The sequence below is a fragment of the Malus sylvestris genome, chromosome 16, assembly GCF_916048215.2.
Source record: "Malus sylvestris chromosome 16, drMalSylv7.2, whole genome shotgun sequence".
Lineage (NCBI taxonomy): Eukaryota > Viridiplantae > Streptophyta > Magnoliopsida > Rosales > Rosaceae > Malus > Malus sylvestris.
The window spans coordinates 33,604,886-33,622,608 of record NC_062275.1 but is presented as its reverse complement, the minus strand read 5'-3'; the positions used below and the strand labels follow the sequence as shown (position 1 = coordinate 33,622,608).

The window sequence follows — 17,723 nt, the reverse complement described above, 5'->3', positions numbered from 1 at the left end:
CACCATCATTGGCAGCAGGTTTTGCAGTAGTAATCAGACGAGCCAACGCCTTATCTTTTATCCGTTTTATCTCTTCCTTCGGAGGCAAGCCATCTTTCTTTTGACGAAGAGGGCTGAGCAGCCAGCGCCACTCAATGTACTCAGCATGAACGCCTAAGGCGACGTGCACTTTCTTCATATCTGCTGAAGTCCTTAGAGTTGAGCCAAACTCTGAATCTACACAAAGTAAGAAAGACGATAAAAAAATTGAAGTCATGGAGTAGCTCAACAAAAATTCAAGCAGGACAAGAATGAAGCAGTTCACTTACCACTAATAAAGGTAGTTGGGACACGTAGCTCAGGAGAAGAGTTAGATTCCCACTCTCCTTCCCTCATCCAATTTCCAGCAGGCCCTAGCCCAGCATCATGTCACCTGGCCCATGCTAACCTCGTGTTGCCAGCATCTCGGCCAAGTCGAGCTAACCTGTGCCACACCACTAAGCAGCCCCGTGGCTCCTTGTCATGTGTCACCCGCACCCACAGTCCTTGTTGAGCTAATTTTTCAAGTCCTAAGACTCCCAAAAATTCATGAAGAAGAATATTCAAAATTTTCTTACCTTGGTGCGGCACGGAGAAGAAGAAGAACAACGAGAAACAACTCTTTGCAAGGGCAAGAAAAGAAGAACGCTAGGAGAGAAGGAATAAAATTTTCCTCTGTCTTCTCTTTCTTGTTGGGATAATAATTGTTCTCCAAATTTATTTAATCCCCTGCTTAAGGCAGAGTTAATTAAGTATTGGGAATAATTATTTTCCTTTTCCTAGAAGAAGTTTATCTCCAAATCAAGAAAGAAGATCAAGTTCAAACTAGGAAACAATTCTACAAGCCCAAGCAGCTTGGGATTCCTACACCTACTATCCCTTTCTTGCGTGCAGCACAGTAGGTATGGGGCATTTGTGGAGCCTAAAATGATCTCAAAAATTCTAGAGGCAACACGTGAACTTTTATTCAAGGAGGACAAGATTGCCCTCAATAAATGGGTTGGCTTCTTAGATTCTCCCACGCGCAGCTCACACCCCTAGAGGTCTCAGCAGCTGAATATGATTGCCCGCATCTCACCTGCCCTTGGTAAGGAATTAAAGATAAGAATTAATTACCCAAATCCTATCTTTAATACATTCATAATTGAAGATTGACTCCAATCAAGTAAGTAATCTTAATTTAAATAAATTAGGGATAATTACACCATTATCTCCAGATATTATTTACTATTTAATATCTTGGGAATATTTAGAGAATATCTCTACATTAAGCACTATATGGCAGGCCCCTAGCCCTATAAATAGCCCATATTCTACCAAATTTTCAGAGCTTTTGCAACCCTAAAAAAGCCCTAAACACTTTACCCTCTTAGTGATACTAACTTAGGCATTGGATATCTGTTGACCTAACCCCCCTACCCCACCCCCACCTCATGGGCGCGTTAGGCTTAGGTCTCTAATCAAAGGCGTTGATTGTTTTGCAGGTGCATTTTCGTCAAGACTGAAGACGGCGGAAATTTGCATCGACACCTCTGACATACAATTTCTTCCACCTCTAAGAATGGAACTACAACAGGTTAGCATCGACACCTTTGACATACAATTTCTTCCACCTCTAAGAATGGAACTACAACAGGTTAACAACAGTAACAATAGCAAAAAAAAAAAAAAAAGACCATCAGCAATTCTCGGATGATCCTGTCATCGTCCCTGTCTTAGGAATACTCAATGACCGTCTTACTCCTGCTAGTTCTGGCAGGGAAACTTATGCGGTGAGTCTTACTGACCTTCATTCATCCCTAACCAGGGCGTCGCATCCTTTCTAGTAGAAAATTCATCTCTGATAATAAAACCAGTCTTTGGTCTGGAGACGCTTCCTTTTAATGCTAGTGGTCTTCATGACGTAGAATATACCCAAGCCTTAGTTCGTTCGGCCATTGCGCCAACAGATTTCGAACTGCTATCTAAGTTGTTAGGTAGTAATTAGCCCTCCTTGTTTTTCAACTTCTGATTCTTCTACTTGCTTCCATACCTGATACTCTCTTATTCTATCTACTTAAGCAAATGCGTGGACAGAAGCTGTGCTCTGAAACCAAACATTCAAAATCCTCAAGACTGAAGCAGTCGGCAAAGTCAAATTAGGTCGTTGGATTCAATTAAAAAGACATCTACATGAGAGGATTGCTGACTTGGAGAAACTCTCGACCTGGTGAAATGAACTATTAAAGCACTTGCACCACGAGAAAAAAAAAAAAGGCAGATGACTTTGGCGCTCAAGTGGTCTACTGACTTTGAATTGTTTTGAATTGTTGTCTGAGTTACCTCAGAACCAGAATTTTCCTCATCATCTCCACCACTAGTGGAGTCACCATTCTTTGCCATCAATTGACTTTATCAAGAGCATGATCTCTGGTGGTACTTCTTGTGCCTTATACCGAAAACCAAACCAAGTAATAAACAAAATAACAAAAAACACAAAACAATTTAAGAGTTCATCTGATATAGAAGTACCTGTCTACCAACAAAAACTTTATTAATCACCAAACAAATACATGAGAACTCACAAACTCACAATAGCTCTCATGTACATAACGAATGCCTGATAAGCTCATATTTATATATATTTTACATCAAATTCACTTGTCTTTTCTTAGTTAGTTCCTTATATTTTTGAGCTATTTACTTTGTTTTTGTGTTTTGTGGGATTTGTCAAGCAAATAAAAGAAAAATAGCACAAGTAGGATTTTTAGTAACAAATTCGTCAAAACTGCCTGTGCAGATCAGCTGACTTTGGAAGCAATTTGCGAATATCTCAGAATGAATTAGAGAATGAGCCTTATATGCTTGGAAAGCTAAGGATGTCTATTTTTTGGAGCATTTCTTGGATTGTTAATATCATTTTTCTAGAAGAAGTTATGGCCCTTTTAACACTAAAAGGTTTCCAAGACGCTGAGCAGTTAATAATTGCATTGAAGGCAATAAATCCAATAAAACTAGCAGCCAAAACTGATGCAGCCAAGAACAAGCCAGTTGACACCTATTCAAATATCAGATGAAATGGAATTAAAGATGAGGATTAAGTGGGAGTAATTGGCATAAAGGTTGCCCAAAGAGTTACAATTGTTTTACCATTTCATCTCACTTATTGTCATCACTAAATGGCTGTTAGTGGGGTGAGTTATGGAGCAGAAATGGGGCAGCAAGCATGGGCATAAAGGCTGCAGGTTGCAGCGGCAAAAGGGGTTTTCTTTGAGAGGAAAAAAAAGATAGAAAAAAAAAGAAGGAAAGGAAGGAGAAAGAGGACAAGGCAGCTGCGTTGGGGAAAGAAGGAAAGAAAGGAGGAAATCTTGGCATTCTCTTCTTTCGGTTTTATCTTCTCAAACTCATGTCTTTCTTTTAGTTTAATTTGAGAACTATGTGTAACTAAATTTTTAGAAGTTAGGGGCTGTTTTGAAGCCCCGAATATGATTGCAAGTTTGTTATGACATTTCGTTTGAATTACTTTTATGAATGGATGAAAATTGGTTCACTACTTGTCTCGTTGATGAATTCTTTACACTAGTAGAAAAAACACTTTGCGCGACGGAGAAAATTTGGTCACGCCAAGTGGGTTTGCGCGACGATAACACACAAAGCGTCGTGCAAATTATTTTGCGCAACGAAACTTTGCACAACGCAACCTTCGTCGCGCAAAGTTTTGGCGCCAAACGAAGCATATTTACCGCTTTTATCCCAACTTTGCGCGATGCAGATGGAAAGTGGTCGCGCAAAACTTCTTTGCACGATGGAGAAGGGCAGTGTTCGCGCAAAGTGAAACTAGAAATTATGCTGTTTTTACATATTATGCTGTTTGTAATTCAATTATTTTGCATTATTTTTCAGCATCTTACTTTTTGCTTTCTCATATGTAAGTAGAAATATGTTTTTCTCTAGTGGGTTCGACTTGATTTGATCAGGTTTTGGAGGTTTTATACTTACTGTTGTGTCCAATTTGTCATCTGGGTAGTCTGTAATTTATGGGTTTTAATTGAATTCTGGTCTCGAATGGAGGTGTTTTGGTGTTTGAATATGAGAGTTGTGCTTGACTTGACTTTTTGTGGCAGGGATTTTGTTCCAGGATATTACCACATTGCTTCTAGATACCAAGGCCTTCAAGAATACTATTGATTTGTTTGTTGAGAGGTACAAAGACAAAGAAATCTCTGTTGTTGCAGGTAATTCAATGCATGATCTTTCACTTTTAGCCAGTTTACCCTGAATTTGCTTGTTCACGAAATTTTAAGGGCAGTTCAGTTGCTCACCACCTATGATTGGTCACTTAGGAGATAAACTTTTATGGATAAGTATGTCATTGATGCGCAAATTTAGTTCCTTTTTTTTTTTAAACTAAACCATATCCAAAGCATAGTCTTCAGCATTCTGGCATTGTAGTTGTGTGGAATTTTAGCTTAGGTGGTTCTTTGATTTAGTGGCTGTTTCGTTGTATATACTGAATGTTGGGTTGTGTTTTTGGTCTGAAATTTTATTATGACATAATGCAGCTGTTGAAGCTAGAGGTTTTATATTTGGCCCTCCTATTGCCTTGGCCATTGGGGCAAAATTTGTGCCCTTGAGGAAGCCAAAGAAGTTGCCTGGTAATCCATGAGACCCTTTTCCTTTTCCTCCTTTTAAACTGCATAAATTTTTTAGCTTTGAGAAGTTTCTCCGTAGGAGGGATTTGAGGGATTCATTGGTCAGTGACTGGCTTACTAGGAGAATTAGGATAATTTAATTTTTACTCCATCTCGTTAAATTGTCTTTGTGATATAATTCACAACATCAATTTTTATTTAACTCACATGATGGATTGATCATGTATACATCTTTTGTTACAATGCAAATGTTAACTGATCCAGTTACAGTCTAGTTCTTTAGCCATATGTTGGACATAGTGCTATACCTGGTTACGTTTAGAAATTCTGAGTAACAGGAATGAGTGTTTATGCCCTTGAATAGTGATATACGAAAACTAATACGATAAAAAAACTTGTTATTGTATACCTTTGCCTGCGTGCTATGCCCTTTTTTGGTCATGATGGAGTTTTTTGGGATTGAATTTTTAATTAATCTTTATTAATTTTATCTATTTTATTTAGTTTTAGTAATTATTGTGATTTAGTTTATTTGTATGCACATATTTTTGTACATCACGTACAAAATTGTTTTGTGTTGTAAGAAGTTAATACTACTTAACTTCGTACCCTTTTTTCAAGAAAAGCTTAGTTTCCCGTTTGAGAATTAGTTGGATTTCGTGCATGGATGCGAAAGCATGACTGTGGTCCAATTAATTCTTGAATTGTCCCATTTTTTGGACAGCTTGGGAATGCATAGTTATGTGTTGTAGTTTGCGGTCCACGGATTAGGTTTCGATAGTGGAAATTTTGGTAACATTTCCTGATGTTCTTCGAGTACACGGTGGATATTATGTATCTACGACGTACACTTGAAGAACTGTAAGGAGATGCTGCCGAAATTAGCCCACGTCGAAATTTAATCCATTGGAATCGTAAATTACGACACATAACTGTGCATTCTTGAATGGGATAGAGCCTTTACCGGAGGAATAAGGTGACAAGACAATAGTTGAAGTTGTTGTAATTCTTGTACTTTTATTGGGATTGCAGACAAAATGGACATGCAGTGGATACATAATCATAACAGATGTGTTGTTGAGTACTTGGATGGAATAGATGAGTTCATTGAATTCGCAACTACACACAACCTAGGTTCAACTCATATTCGATGTCCGTGTAGGAGGTGTAACAACTCAATATGGGAGACATTCGAGAATGTTCGATTTCATTTAGTAAGAAATGGGATGATGGAGACCTATACTACTTGGTATCATCATGGAGAACGATTAGACCAAGCTTCGTCTTCATACGTGACACAAGTGGAAACTGTTGAATCTAATGTGGATCCTAATGAACAAGTTATGAATATTCTAAATGACGTTTATCCATACGCCTCGAGCAACACCAATCAGGAAGAGGGAGAAGGCGGAGATGACAGTCGTCCAACCATGGACAGTGAGGCATTCAAAAACTACGAAAAACTATTGAAAAATGCCAAGCAAGAATTATATCTGGGTTGCGAGAACTTTTCAGTGCTCACAGCAATTGTGGAGTTGATGCATGGCAAGATCAAGTTTCGTTTGTCAAACAAGTGTTTTGATTACTTTTTGGGAGTTATCAAGAGGATGCTTCCAAAGGAGAATTGTTTACCTGAAGATCATAAAGTGCCCAAAAAGTGTTGAAGGGTCTCGGATTGAGGTATCAAAAAATTCACTCATGTGTAAATAATTGTATTTTGTTCTATAAGGAGAACAAATCGTTGGATAAATGCCCTATCTGCAATGAGCCGAGGTTTAAAATGACATCACAGAATAGAAAGATCAAGATTCCACAAAAAGTAATGCGTTATCTTCCATTGAAGCCTAGGTTGCAACGATTGTACATGTCGATGCATACCGCAACCGACATGAGATGGCATAAAGAAGGACGGGTAAATGATGATGTTATGAGGCATCCTGCAGATGGAGACGCATGGAAAGAATTTGATCGGATGTACCCTGATTTTGCAGCTGACTCGCGCAACGTCAGATTGGGACTTGCCGCCGATGGATTTAATCCGTTCGGGGTTTTAAACCAAACCCACAGCACTTGGCCGGTCGTCGTGTTTCCTTATGATCTGCCACCTTGGAAGTGCATGAAAAAAGAATACATGATGTTGACTCTATTAATTACCGAAGATTCAAGAAAGTCCATTGATATTTATTTGCGGCCGTTGGTTGATGAGCTAAAAGATTTATGGGAAAACGGTGTTCATACATATGATAAATATATTGGGCAAATGTTCACCATGCGAGCAGCAGTGATGTGGACAGTAAACGATTTTCCTGCGTATGCAATGGTTTCTAGGTGGATGACTAAGGGTTATTTGGCATGTCCAATATGCAAGGAGAACGTAACATCGTCTTGGCATGCAAGAAAAGTTTGTTATCTTGGTCATCGTAGATGGCTCCCTTAGGACAACGAGTGGCGTCAGAATGATAAAGTCTTCCATGGCACAAAAGAGACTCGGCCAAGACCAAGAGAATGGTCTGGATATGAGATTTTGGATCAGTTAAACCGTTTGGAATTTGGTCATTTCGGCAAAGGGGTCAGTAACCCCAGACCAACTACACATCTGAACTGGACGCATAAGAGTATACTATTTGAGCTTCCGTACTAGTCAAAGTTAAAATTGAGACACAACCTCGATGTTATGCATATTGAGAAAAATGTGTTTGACACTTTGGTCGGGACAATTCTAGACATTGAAAGAAAAACAAAAGACACGATCGAAGCTTGCCTTAATTTGGAACGAATGGGCATTAGGTCATCCTTGTGGATGAAGAATGTCGGTGGTACATTGAAGAAAGGCCATCCCTTTTTTACAGTTAAGCCGAATGGGAAGAAAGAGTTTTTCAACTTTATTTCTTCTGTAAAGTTTCCAGATGGGTATGCTTCCAATATATCGCGTTGCGTGAACGTGAAGGGGTGTAAATTTTCAAACATGAAGAGTCATGATTGTCATGTGATACTCCAACGCCTTCTTCCAGTTGGTATTCGACACTTATTGCCTCTTGATGTGGTGAAACCAATCGTGTTGTTGTCGAGATTTTTTTCGCAGTTGACTGCAAGGTGTTTGCAGAAGTCGGATGTTAAACAATTGCAGGACGACATTGTGAACGTCTTATGCAAGTTCGAACAGATATTTCCCCCAGCTTTCTTTACAAGTATGATTCACGTGATGATTCACTTGCCAGATGAGGCATTGCTTGCCGGACCAGTGAACTGTCGATGGATGTATCCAATAGAAAGGTACTTGATTAAACGTGTATATATATATAAAACATATTCATGCTCAACGAATGCTTTGAATAATTTGTAGCATACCTTTTATTTGTGCAGATATCTTGGTGAGCTGAAAAGGTGTGTTCGAAACAGGGCAAAGCCCGAATGATCACTTATGGAGGCATGGGTCGCATATAAGTCACTTACGTTTTGTGCAATGTATCTTCAAGATGTTGAGACAGCTTTCAATCGTCCTGAACGCAATAATGATGGTGGTGTTAGAAAAGAGAAACTGTCTGTTTTTGCCCAAATTGCGCGACCATTCGACGATCCTGTAAAAGGCGAACCGTTTACCAAAAAGGACATGGAGGTAGCGCATTGGTTCATACTCAACAATTGTGATGAGGCTTTGCCATACCTTCAAGAGCATGAACAGTTGATGAAGCAGGAACATCCTTCACATTCATATGCCAAGAAGCACCGTGACTTGTTTCCTTCATGGTTTCACGCACATGTAAGTTGTATGTGGTTTGAATTGAGCATATTTTCCAAATTGTTCATGCCCGTCTTTAAATTTGGTTACACTAACAGGTTAACTTTTTATATATGTTATATTAGATGAACAAATTGAAGAAATTGAATTCACCATCTTACGATGAAGAATTATATAACTTGGCGAGAGGACCGATTCACACTGAATTGTTCTCAGGTTGTCATGTCAACGGGATCAAGTTCTTGGGGGCAACACGTGATGACAAGTTGTCTACTCAAAATAGTGGTGTCCATGTCCCGGGTGCGGGCGATAGTGAAGGCATTGATTTTTATGGCAAACTAACTAGTGTAGTACAATTGCTTTACAAAGACAGGTGTCAAGTGATATTGTTTAAGTGTCTTTGGTTTGATACAAACCCACATAACCGAACGAGTGTTAAGCAAGACCCTGGTTTACTATCAGTAAACACTACGAGACATTGGTATGATGAAGACCCATACATTTTGGCAACCATGGCGAAACAAATATTCTATCTATACGACCCTAAAGCCGGCAATGGTTGGAAAGTTGTTCAGAAGATTGATCGAAGAGGGTTATATGATATTCCGGAACTAGATCATGATGACAACGTTGCTGACCAACAGTTATCATCTTCGATAGAAATTGGTGAAGAAACACTTCGGGATACTAATATTGTCCAAGAACCGTTTGACGTACCTGGAGTTCCCGAATTCGAAATATCAATTGACCTTGGTGATCTGCCTCAATACAATGCATCGGAACAGGCAAACGAAGATGAGGACGAATGGGAATCCGGAAATAATAGTAGTGAGGATAGCGAGAGTTATTATTGTAGTTCGGATGAGGATTAATATAAACTTGGAAAGAAAGAAGCAGGAGGGTGAGGAGAGGCGAAGTCAAACTAAAAAAGGCACGGGATGAGTTCAAAACAATGCTGGAAGTACGTTGTTATCTTCTTCCCTCAAATTATTCTTCTCTACATAGAAATTATATGCTTTGTCTCATTTTCTTGTTCATGGCTTAAATTCCTTGTACGTTGTTATCTGCCACCGACGGCAGAGGCAGTTGGTCGTTTCACTGAAGAAAACTTGTTCCAAACTGAGTAAAGTATTTTTGACTCCTATGGTGTATGAACTGTATAAAACAGGAATGGGAGAAACTACTTTTGAAAAGGTGAAGTATTATATAAGTAGACACCATTTTGTTTCCTTCCCAAGTATAAAAACAAATGTTTCCTTCCCAAGTATGCTTAGACAATTGAATGATACCATAAGCTTATTAGTTACTACTTACCGTTCACATCTTGTTAGTTAACTGTTATGTGGCTTGGAATGTTGTCTTCTGTAATACTGCTTTATGAAACTGCATTTTACATTGGCGAATGTGGATTTTGCAGATGTAAAGGCAGTCATGAAAAACTCAGGAACTGCAATGCTCGGAGTAGGTGTTTCCTCAATTCAATCGGCTACTTCCATTCAATCAGCTGATTGGATCTTCAATTCAATCAGCTACTGGCGTTGTGTATAATATCACAGGTGGAGGTCGTAAATTATTGCTAGTGGTTGGTGCTGCTAGCCCCTTTTTCTTTGCTCATTTCCTTGGCCTAATGAAGTCTGGAAACTATTGTAAATGTTCAGGTCCTTCTGTTAACATAACATTTGGGGCTGTTGTGGATGATCGCTACAACGGAGAGCTTCATGTGACTATTATTGCAACAGGCTTTTCGCAGTCATTTCATAAGACACTACTAATTAACAGACCCCAAGGCAGCAAAGCTGCTTGACAAGGTTGCAGGGGGCCAAGAACGCAGAGCCACCACCATTTCATCATAACCGTCGCCGAGAAAGCTTTTATTTTAATTTTGCAGATGTATTTTTTCTCAGTCTCTTGTGCATTTTGCCTTGTAATGATACTGAAGTTCCAATCTATGAGATTTCATGTCACTATTTTCAGTCAATTCCTTTATCTGTTTCACCTCCCACCTCTTACTTTCACTGCGTTTTATAACAAAATTTCAAGAAGCACGAACTTGAGATTGGCTAAATCAGTGGTCTCTCAAATATACATGCACACATTACATGTTTCAACCATTTTTCACTTTCGATCTTAAATTTCCTATCATATCCTTTCAACGATTCATCTCTTTCTCTGATCTAAGTTTCAAAAATGGCAGCATAAAGAATGTCATACAATGATCGCCAGAAGTATGTTTAACATTATGAAGGACTATCTTACTATAACCATGTTTGATTTTTATCAAAAGTTTGATGAGCTTCTATCACAAACGGTGATCACATGAAATACAAACTTAAAGAACTCATAACTTGGGAATAAACCCTGTCACATGCTACATTGACCAATAGAAACCGGAAATGAAAGAAGAGCATACAACAGTGTTCAATTCCTATATTTGTTCCAATAGCAGTTTGGTGTATGCATTAAAACAAGTCAACTGTGATTACTTAAAAGAAGAGAATTAAGATTGAAGCAGAGACCACGAGGGCCGATCTCAGAAATCGAAGAGGCGTTTGCTTTCTCAAAAACTGGGCTGCTCAAAGACCACGAAGGCCGATCTCAGAAATCGGAGAGGCGCTTGCTTTCTCAAAAGCTGGGCTGCTTAGAGACCACGAGGGCCGATCTCAGAAATCGAAGAGGCACCTGCTTTTTTCAGCCTTGTCAGCACCTGTCACATGCACACTCAGCTTTGCTGAAATTACGGGCATTCTGTTGAAGATTTCTGGTGAAGTAGAAAGCACGTGAATCTTACTGTTCAATCATTCACTTTCCACACGCACCATCAGCTCATAGGTACCACAGATAACTTTGCTAAAGATCTCTGACAAAGTTTAGACACGTGAAGCTTGCAGCTCCCACTACATCGCTATGACCAAGAAGGGTAAAAGAATAGCAAAGAAACAGCACTAACAAAGTTTATACACATAAATTTTGAAGGTCTAGCTACCATATTATTACCTACAAGGGTAAAGGAACAGCACCGCTGCTGGATAATTGGAAAGTCCTTGTGTGTCAACCTCTGTGCTCTGTGGCAAGGTAGACTAGCAAACATGCCCAACCTTTACTTACATTCGAGAAAACACTCCCAACAAGATTGCTTGCTCCAAAATCGAAGAGGCACCGTCTTCCGAATCTCGAGAGCCGGACTCCCAACATGATTACTTTCTCAAAAATCGAAGAGACACCGCTCTCCGAATCTCGAGAACTAGACTCCCAGCAGGATTGCTCTCTCAAAAATCGAAGAGGCACCGTTTTCTGAATCTCGAGAGCCAGATCCCCGACAGGATTGCTTGTACGAAAACCGAAGAGGCACCGCTTTCTCAACTTCGAGAGCCAGATCTCCTTGGATAAAGCTTATCTGTAATCTTCACACGCAACATCAACTTTCCAGATACCACAGACCACTTTTTCAAAGTGCTCTAACACACGTGAAGCTGGCAGCTCCCACTACCGTGCTATGACCAAGCAGGGTAAAGGAATATCATTACTACTTGTTGTTAGGGAAACTCCTATATATGTCGACCTCCATCCTCAACGGACAGGCAGACCTGCAAAAATGCTCAACCCTTCCTCATATCTGAGAGGGCACTCCCAACAAAGCCTCTCGAAATACTCAGCTTTCTTTACCCCCGATAATACCTCTGCAAACAAGCTACACCAGAGCAAGAATATCTCAAATCATCAGGGTTAAAAGCAAGAGTATCCCATATCATGCTTTTTCCCTGTCTTTTCTTTTGGCCTTGTTCTTACCTGCAAGACAAGGAGAAAGAGAGCAATCAGTCAGCACTTGGAATCAAGCTTCCAGTCAAGAACTGACTGCCTGGAACCCCTTACCTAATTACTTATTTGGCATTGCTCTCGAGTACCTATCTTCAACATCTTATGCTTCCAGAGAAGATACCACATTTGCCTGAGGAACAGATAGGGAAAGTGAGAAGGATACAAGGAAGCATGTGGAGACAAGAGTAACAGAACACGTGCCGATACATCCACTACTTTGTCAATAGCAAAAGTATCCCATATCAGCATGGTCGAACGTACTCTAGATTTGATGGACCTGTTTTGACCCTCAAATTCTTCAGTCGGCCTTATACTCTGGAGGACACCAGAAAATCCTCCAGCCCAGTTCAAGAATAAGCCTGTGGAAAGTTACTTCTTCAAAAGCAAAAGTATCTTATATCATCTATTCTCCTTTTCTTCTCTTTATCCTTTATGCTGCCTGCAAGATAGGGAGAATAAGAACAATCAACCGGAACTCGAAATCAAACTTCTGATCTGGGACTGATTGCTTGGAGATCTGATTGCTTACCTTGTCTGTCACCTCTTTCAGCAAATCCCCCCTAGCTCGGCGACTTGGGGGACTCCTACTACATGGTTTGTATCGCGCTTGACCAAGCCTGAAACTACAAGTAAGCTTCAAGTGAAATTGATGCATTATCTTGTGCATCTCCACCAGTTAAAGATACCACCCCTAGATGGAGGAAGCATACTTCCAGAGAAGATGTCACATCTACCTATGAGACAGTTAAGGCAAGTGAAGACGAGAGCTTGCACCTATGTCATTTGTACTAAATCATTCACTTGTACTCACTAAAGGAGAGCTTGAACCTATGTACTTACGTAAACCCTTCACAATTAATGAGAACTCCTCTACTCCATGGACGTAGCCAATCTGGGTGAACCACGTACATCTTGTGTTTGCTTTCCTGTCTCTATCCATTTACATACTTATCCACACTAATGACCAGAGCAATCTAGCGAATATCACAAACTTAATACTTTCTGTTGTACCAAAGTCCTCACTGATTTTGTGCATCAACAATCCTTAAGTCCTTACCTTTTTGCGTTAGTAATGGATGAGTTAACAGGACATATTCAAGATGATATTCCTTGGTGTATGCTTTTCGCACACGATATAGTATTGATAGATGAAACTCAGGAGGGGTAAATGCGAAGCTTAATTTTTGGAGAGAAGTGTTGGAATCTAAAGGTTTTCGCCTAAGACGATCAAAGATAGAATATATGGAGTGCAAGTTCATTGCAAATGGAGGCCAAAATGAGTTAGGGGTGAGGATCGGAGATCAGGAAATACCAAAGAGCGACCGTTTTCGCTACCTAGGATCTATCTTGCAAAAGAACGGAGAATTAGATGGAGATCTCAACCATAGAATATAAGCTGGATGGATGAAGTGGAAGAGTGCTTCCGGCGTGTTGTGTGACCGTCGTAGGCCACTAAAGCTCAAGGGAAAATTTTATAGGACGACAATAAGGCCGGCGATGCTGTAAGGCACAGAATGTTAGGCGGTGAAGCATCAACACGTACACAAAATGGGTTTGGACATGTACAAAGAAGGCCTACGAACCCTCCGGTTCGAAGATGTGACTACGGGATAGAGGTTCAGGGCCGAAGGGGTAGAGGTAGACCTAGGAAAACTTTGGAAGAGACCCTAAGAAAAGACTTAGAGTACTTGGATCTAACGGAGAATATGACACAAAACCGCGCGCAATGGCGTTCTAGGATTCATATAGCCTACCCCACTTAGTGGGAAAAGGCTTTGTTGTTGTTGTTGTTGTTGTTATTTCGAAAGCTTCTTTTCCTGCTAAATGTCGTCTCTTATAATAGGAAAGCAAACTAATAATTACCAAGATGCACCAAAAAGACTCCATCGTCAATCAGAGCAGTAACAACATAGCAATATGCAATTCATTGTCTAAAACTAAGGATTAGGTGGAAGCAAAACGGTTGATTCATAAGTAAGAATATCTTGTTTCAAATGGTATGCTTTTATACTTACCACAGGCAGATCAAGTTCTCCTGCTCTACGAACTGCAGCAACCAGGTCACGGTTAGATTATGTATACATGCTAGTCACAAGTCCATATTGACCAGCTCTGGCTGTACGACCAAACCTGTGTATAAAGTCCACAGCATAAGTACCAAATTGAGAGGACTAGCAGCAGCCATAGCTGAGTCCTCTTTGTCAAACTGAACAAACCCAAAACCCTTTCTCTTCCCATTTTCGTCTACTACATTGAAAGAGAGGAGAACGCAGGGCCTCTCCAATACCATTTGTCCTTCCCATTTGTAAAATTTGAACCAATTCAAGTAAATATTCAATCACAGCAACTGATGCTCAGATAAAATCGATGCAAATTCAAAACTTGAAACAAAGTAAGAAGTAATTAAACAACATGCACAAACCTAAACGATCCCACATAACCCATAATTCGCCAAAAAAATTGCTGATGGACCCTAAATTCTAATCGAAATTGTCAAAACGAAACCAAGAAATTTTTTATCTCGATCATAAATATACGGGGGGAAACAAGATTGAAATAGATATGATCCCAATGTAGAGGGTGATGAATTACCTGATTTAGGGATTGCAAATGTGGGCCATGAAGAATGGGGAGATCGGAAGGGAGGGCAGAGACTGATCCTTGCAAAAGGATGATGCAATTTGTATCTGCAATCGGGTAAAAAGGAAAAAAAAAAGGGAAATAAAATAAACCAATTTGCGCGACGTCGCGACGCATGTGTATCTACGTCGCGCAAAGTGTTTTATTTTATTTCCCTTTTTATTTCTTTTTGCTTTTCTTTCGGGATTCTTGCATTGCATTTTTTCTTTTGTGATATCCACTTGTGTAAATGTTTTAAATTGACGATCAAATTAGTTCATTATATTCATATAGGGCTAAATAGTGTAACTGTAAAAAATCATCAAAATCGGAGTTTAAATAACCGTTAAATCGTGAATTTTCATTTACAACCGTCGAAACGTTTTGTCCCGTAACTTTACCTTTGAACGTTTTTTTTTTTTTGAGATTTTTTGCGTATGCGATCTCGAAGCATATACAAACAAGTTTGACGGTTGGATCGTTGAAACTAGTCTCGTAAAATGCGTATCCCATTAAAACGATATATTCCCTAACACTTAGATTTTATTTATACTTACATCAACTATAACATAAGATTTTGTGGTATCCACTTGTGTAAATGTTTTAAATTGACGATCGAACTAGTTCATTGTATTCATATAGGGTTAAAGAGTGTAGCTGTAAAAAATCATCAAAATCAGAGTTCAAATAATCGTTAAATAGTGAATTTTCGTATACAACCGTCAAAACGTTTTGTCCTGTAACTTTACCTTTGAACGTTTTTTTTTTTTGAGATTTTTTGCGTATGCAATCTCGAAGCATATACAAACAAGTTTGACGGTTGGATCGTTGAAACTAGTCTCATAGAATGCGTATCCCATTAAAACGATATATTCCCTAACACTTAGATTTTATTTATACTTGCATCAACTATAACATAAGATTTTATGGTATCCACTTGTGTAAATGTTTTAAATTGACGATCGAATTAGTTCATTGTATTCATATAGGGTTAAAGAGTGTAGATATAAAAAAATCATCAAAATCGGAGTTAAAATAACCGTTAAATCGTGAATTTTTGTTTACAACCGTCGAAACGTTTTGTCCCGTAACTTTACCTTTGAAGGTTTTTTTTTGAGATTTTTTGCGTATGCGATCTCGAAACATATACAAACAAGTTTGATGGTTGGATCATTGAAACTAGTCTTGTAAAATGCGTATCCCATTAAAACGATATATTCCCTAACACTTAGATTTTATTTATACTTACATCAACTATAACATAAGATTTTGTGGTATCCACTTGTGTAAATGTTTTAAATTGACGATTGAATTAGTTCATTGTATTCATATAGGGTTAAAGAGTGTAACTGTCAAAAATCATCAAAATCGGAGTTAAAATAACCGTTAAATAGTGAATTTTCGTTTACAACCATTGAAACGTTTTGTCCTGTAACTTTACCTTTGAACGTTTTTTTTTTGAGATTTTTTGCGTATGCGATCTCGAAGCATATACAAACAAGTTTGACGGTTGGATCGTTGAAATTAGTCTCGTAGAATGCGTATCCCATTAAAACGATATATTTCCTAACACTTAGATTTTATTTATACTTGCATCAACTATAACATAAGATTTTATGGTATCCACTTGTGTAAATATTTTAAATTGACGATCGAATTGGTTCATTGTATTCATATAGGGTTAAAGAGTGTAGCTGTAAAAAATCATCAAAATTGGAGTTAAAATAACCGTTAAATAGTGAATTTTCGTTTACAACCGTCGAAACATTTTGTCCCGTAACTTTAACTTTGAACGTTTTTTTTGTTGAGATTTTTTGCGTATGCGATCTTGAAGCATATACAAACAAGTTTGACGGTTGGAGCATTGAAACTAGTCTCGTAGAATGCGTATCCCATTAAAACGATATATTCCCTAACACGTAGATTTTATTTATACTTGCATCAACTATAACATAAGATTTTATGGTATCCACTTGTGTAAATGTTTTAAATTGACGATCGAATTAGTTCATTGTATTCATATAGGGTTAAAGAGTGTAGCTATAAAAAATCATCAAAATCGGAGTTAAAATAACCGTTAAATCGTGAATTTTCGTTTATAACCGTCGAAACGTTTTGTCCCGTAACTTTACCTCTGAACGTTTTTTTTTTGAGATTTTTTTGCGTATGCGTTCTTGAAATATATACAAACAAGTTTGACGGTTGGATCATTGAAACTAGTCTTGTAGAATGCGTATCCCATTAAAACGATATATTTCCTAACACTTAGATTTTATTTATACTTGCATCAACTATAACATAAGATTTTATGGTATCCACTTGTGTAAATATTTTAAATTGACGATCAAATTAGTTCATTGTATTCATATAGGGTTAAAGAGTGAAGCTATAAAAAATCATCAAAATCGGAGTTAAAATAACCGTTAAATAGTGAATTTTTGTTTACAACCGTTGAAATGTTTTGTCCCGTAACTTTACCTCTGAACGTTGTTTTTTTGAGATTTTTTGCATATGCGATCTCGAAGCATATACAAACAAGTTTGATGGTTGGATCGTTGTATTATGTTTCGTACAATGCGTATCGCATCAAGTTTATTGGTATATATGTATATATATATTTATTAAGTTGATTTAAATGTATTAATTTTTTACGTATAACACTTAAGAAATCGAATGATATGGAAGTAGCTACCAATTTATTAGTCATGTTTTGTTATAAAAAAATATTATTGTGGGTTTTATATAATTGTGAAATTAAGGATTTTATATTATTGTAGGTTGTATAAAAAATTTTAAATAAAATTTACCTTGCGCGACGTCTAATTGTACACCTACGTTGCGCCAGTTGTCATAAATTTGGCGGTACAAGTGAAAAAAATTAGCGCTTATTTTGAGTTTTC

The 17,723-nt window shown here is 38.3% G+C and overlaps 1 protein-coding gene across 1 annotated transcript; it reads left to right on the top strand.

Moving 5' to 3' along the window:
- Positions 1 to 3,763: 3,763 nt before the first annotated feature.
- LOC126609309 (uncharacterized) lies at positions 3,764 to 7,086 on the top strand. Its single transcript, XM_050277254.1, has 6 exons — positions 3,764 to 3,817; positions 3,901 to 3,925; positions 4,122 to 4,232; positions 4,560 to 4,652; positions 5,682 to 6,295; positions 6,379 to 7,086. The coding sequence occupies exons 1-6, from the start codon at positions 3,764 to 3,766 to the stop codon at positions 7,084 to 7,086; spliced, it is 1,605 nt and encodes a 534-aa protein (XP_050133211.1).
- Positions 7,087 to 17,723: the final 10,637 nt, after the last annotated feature.

Bases quoted from the DNA above. Each gene is read 5' to 3' on its own strand.
- LOC126609309 (XM_050277254.1), top strand. From the start codon at position 3,764: ATGCAGATGGAAAGTGGTCGCGCAAAACTTCTTTGCACGATGGAGAAG. The intron at 4,653-5,681 runs GTAATCCATGAG...TTGGGATTGCAG, and splicing joins GAAGCCAAAGAAGTTGCCTG to ACAAAATGGACATGCAGTGG. The intron at 6,296-6,378 runs GTGCCCAAAAAG...TTGTTCTATAAG, and splicing joins GTTTACCTGAAGATCATAAA to GAGAACAAATCGTTGGATAA.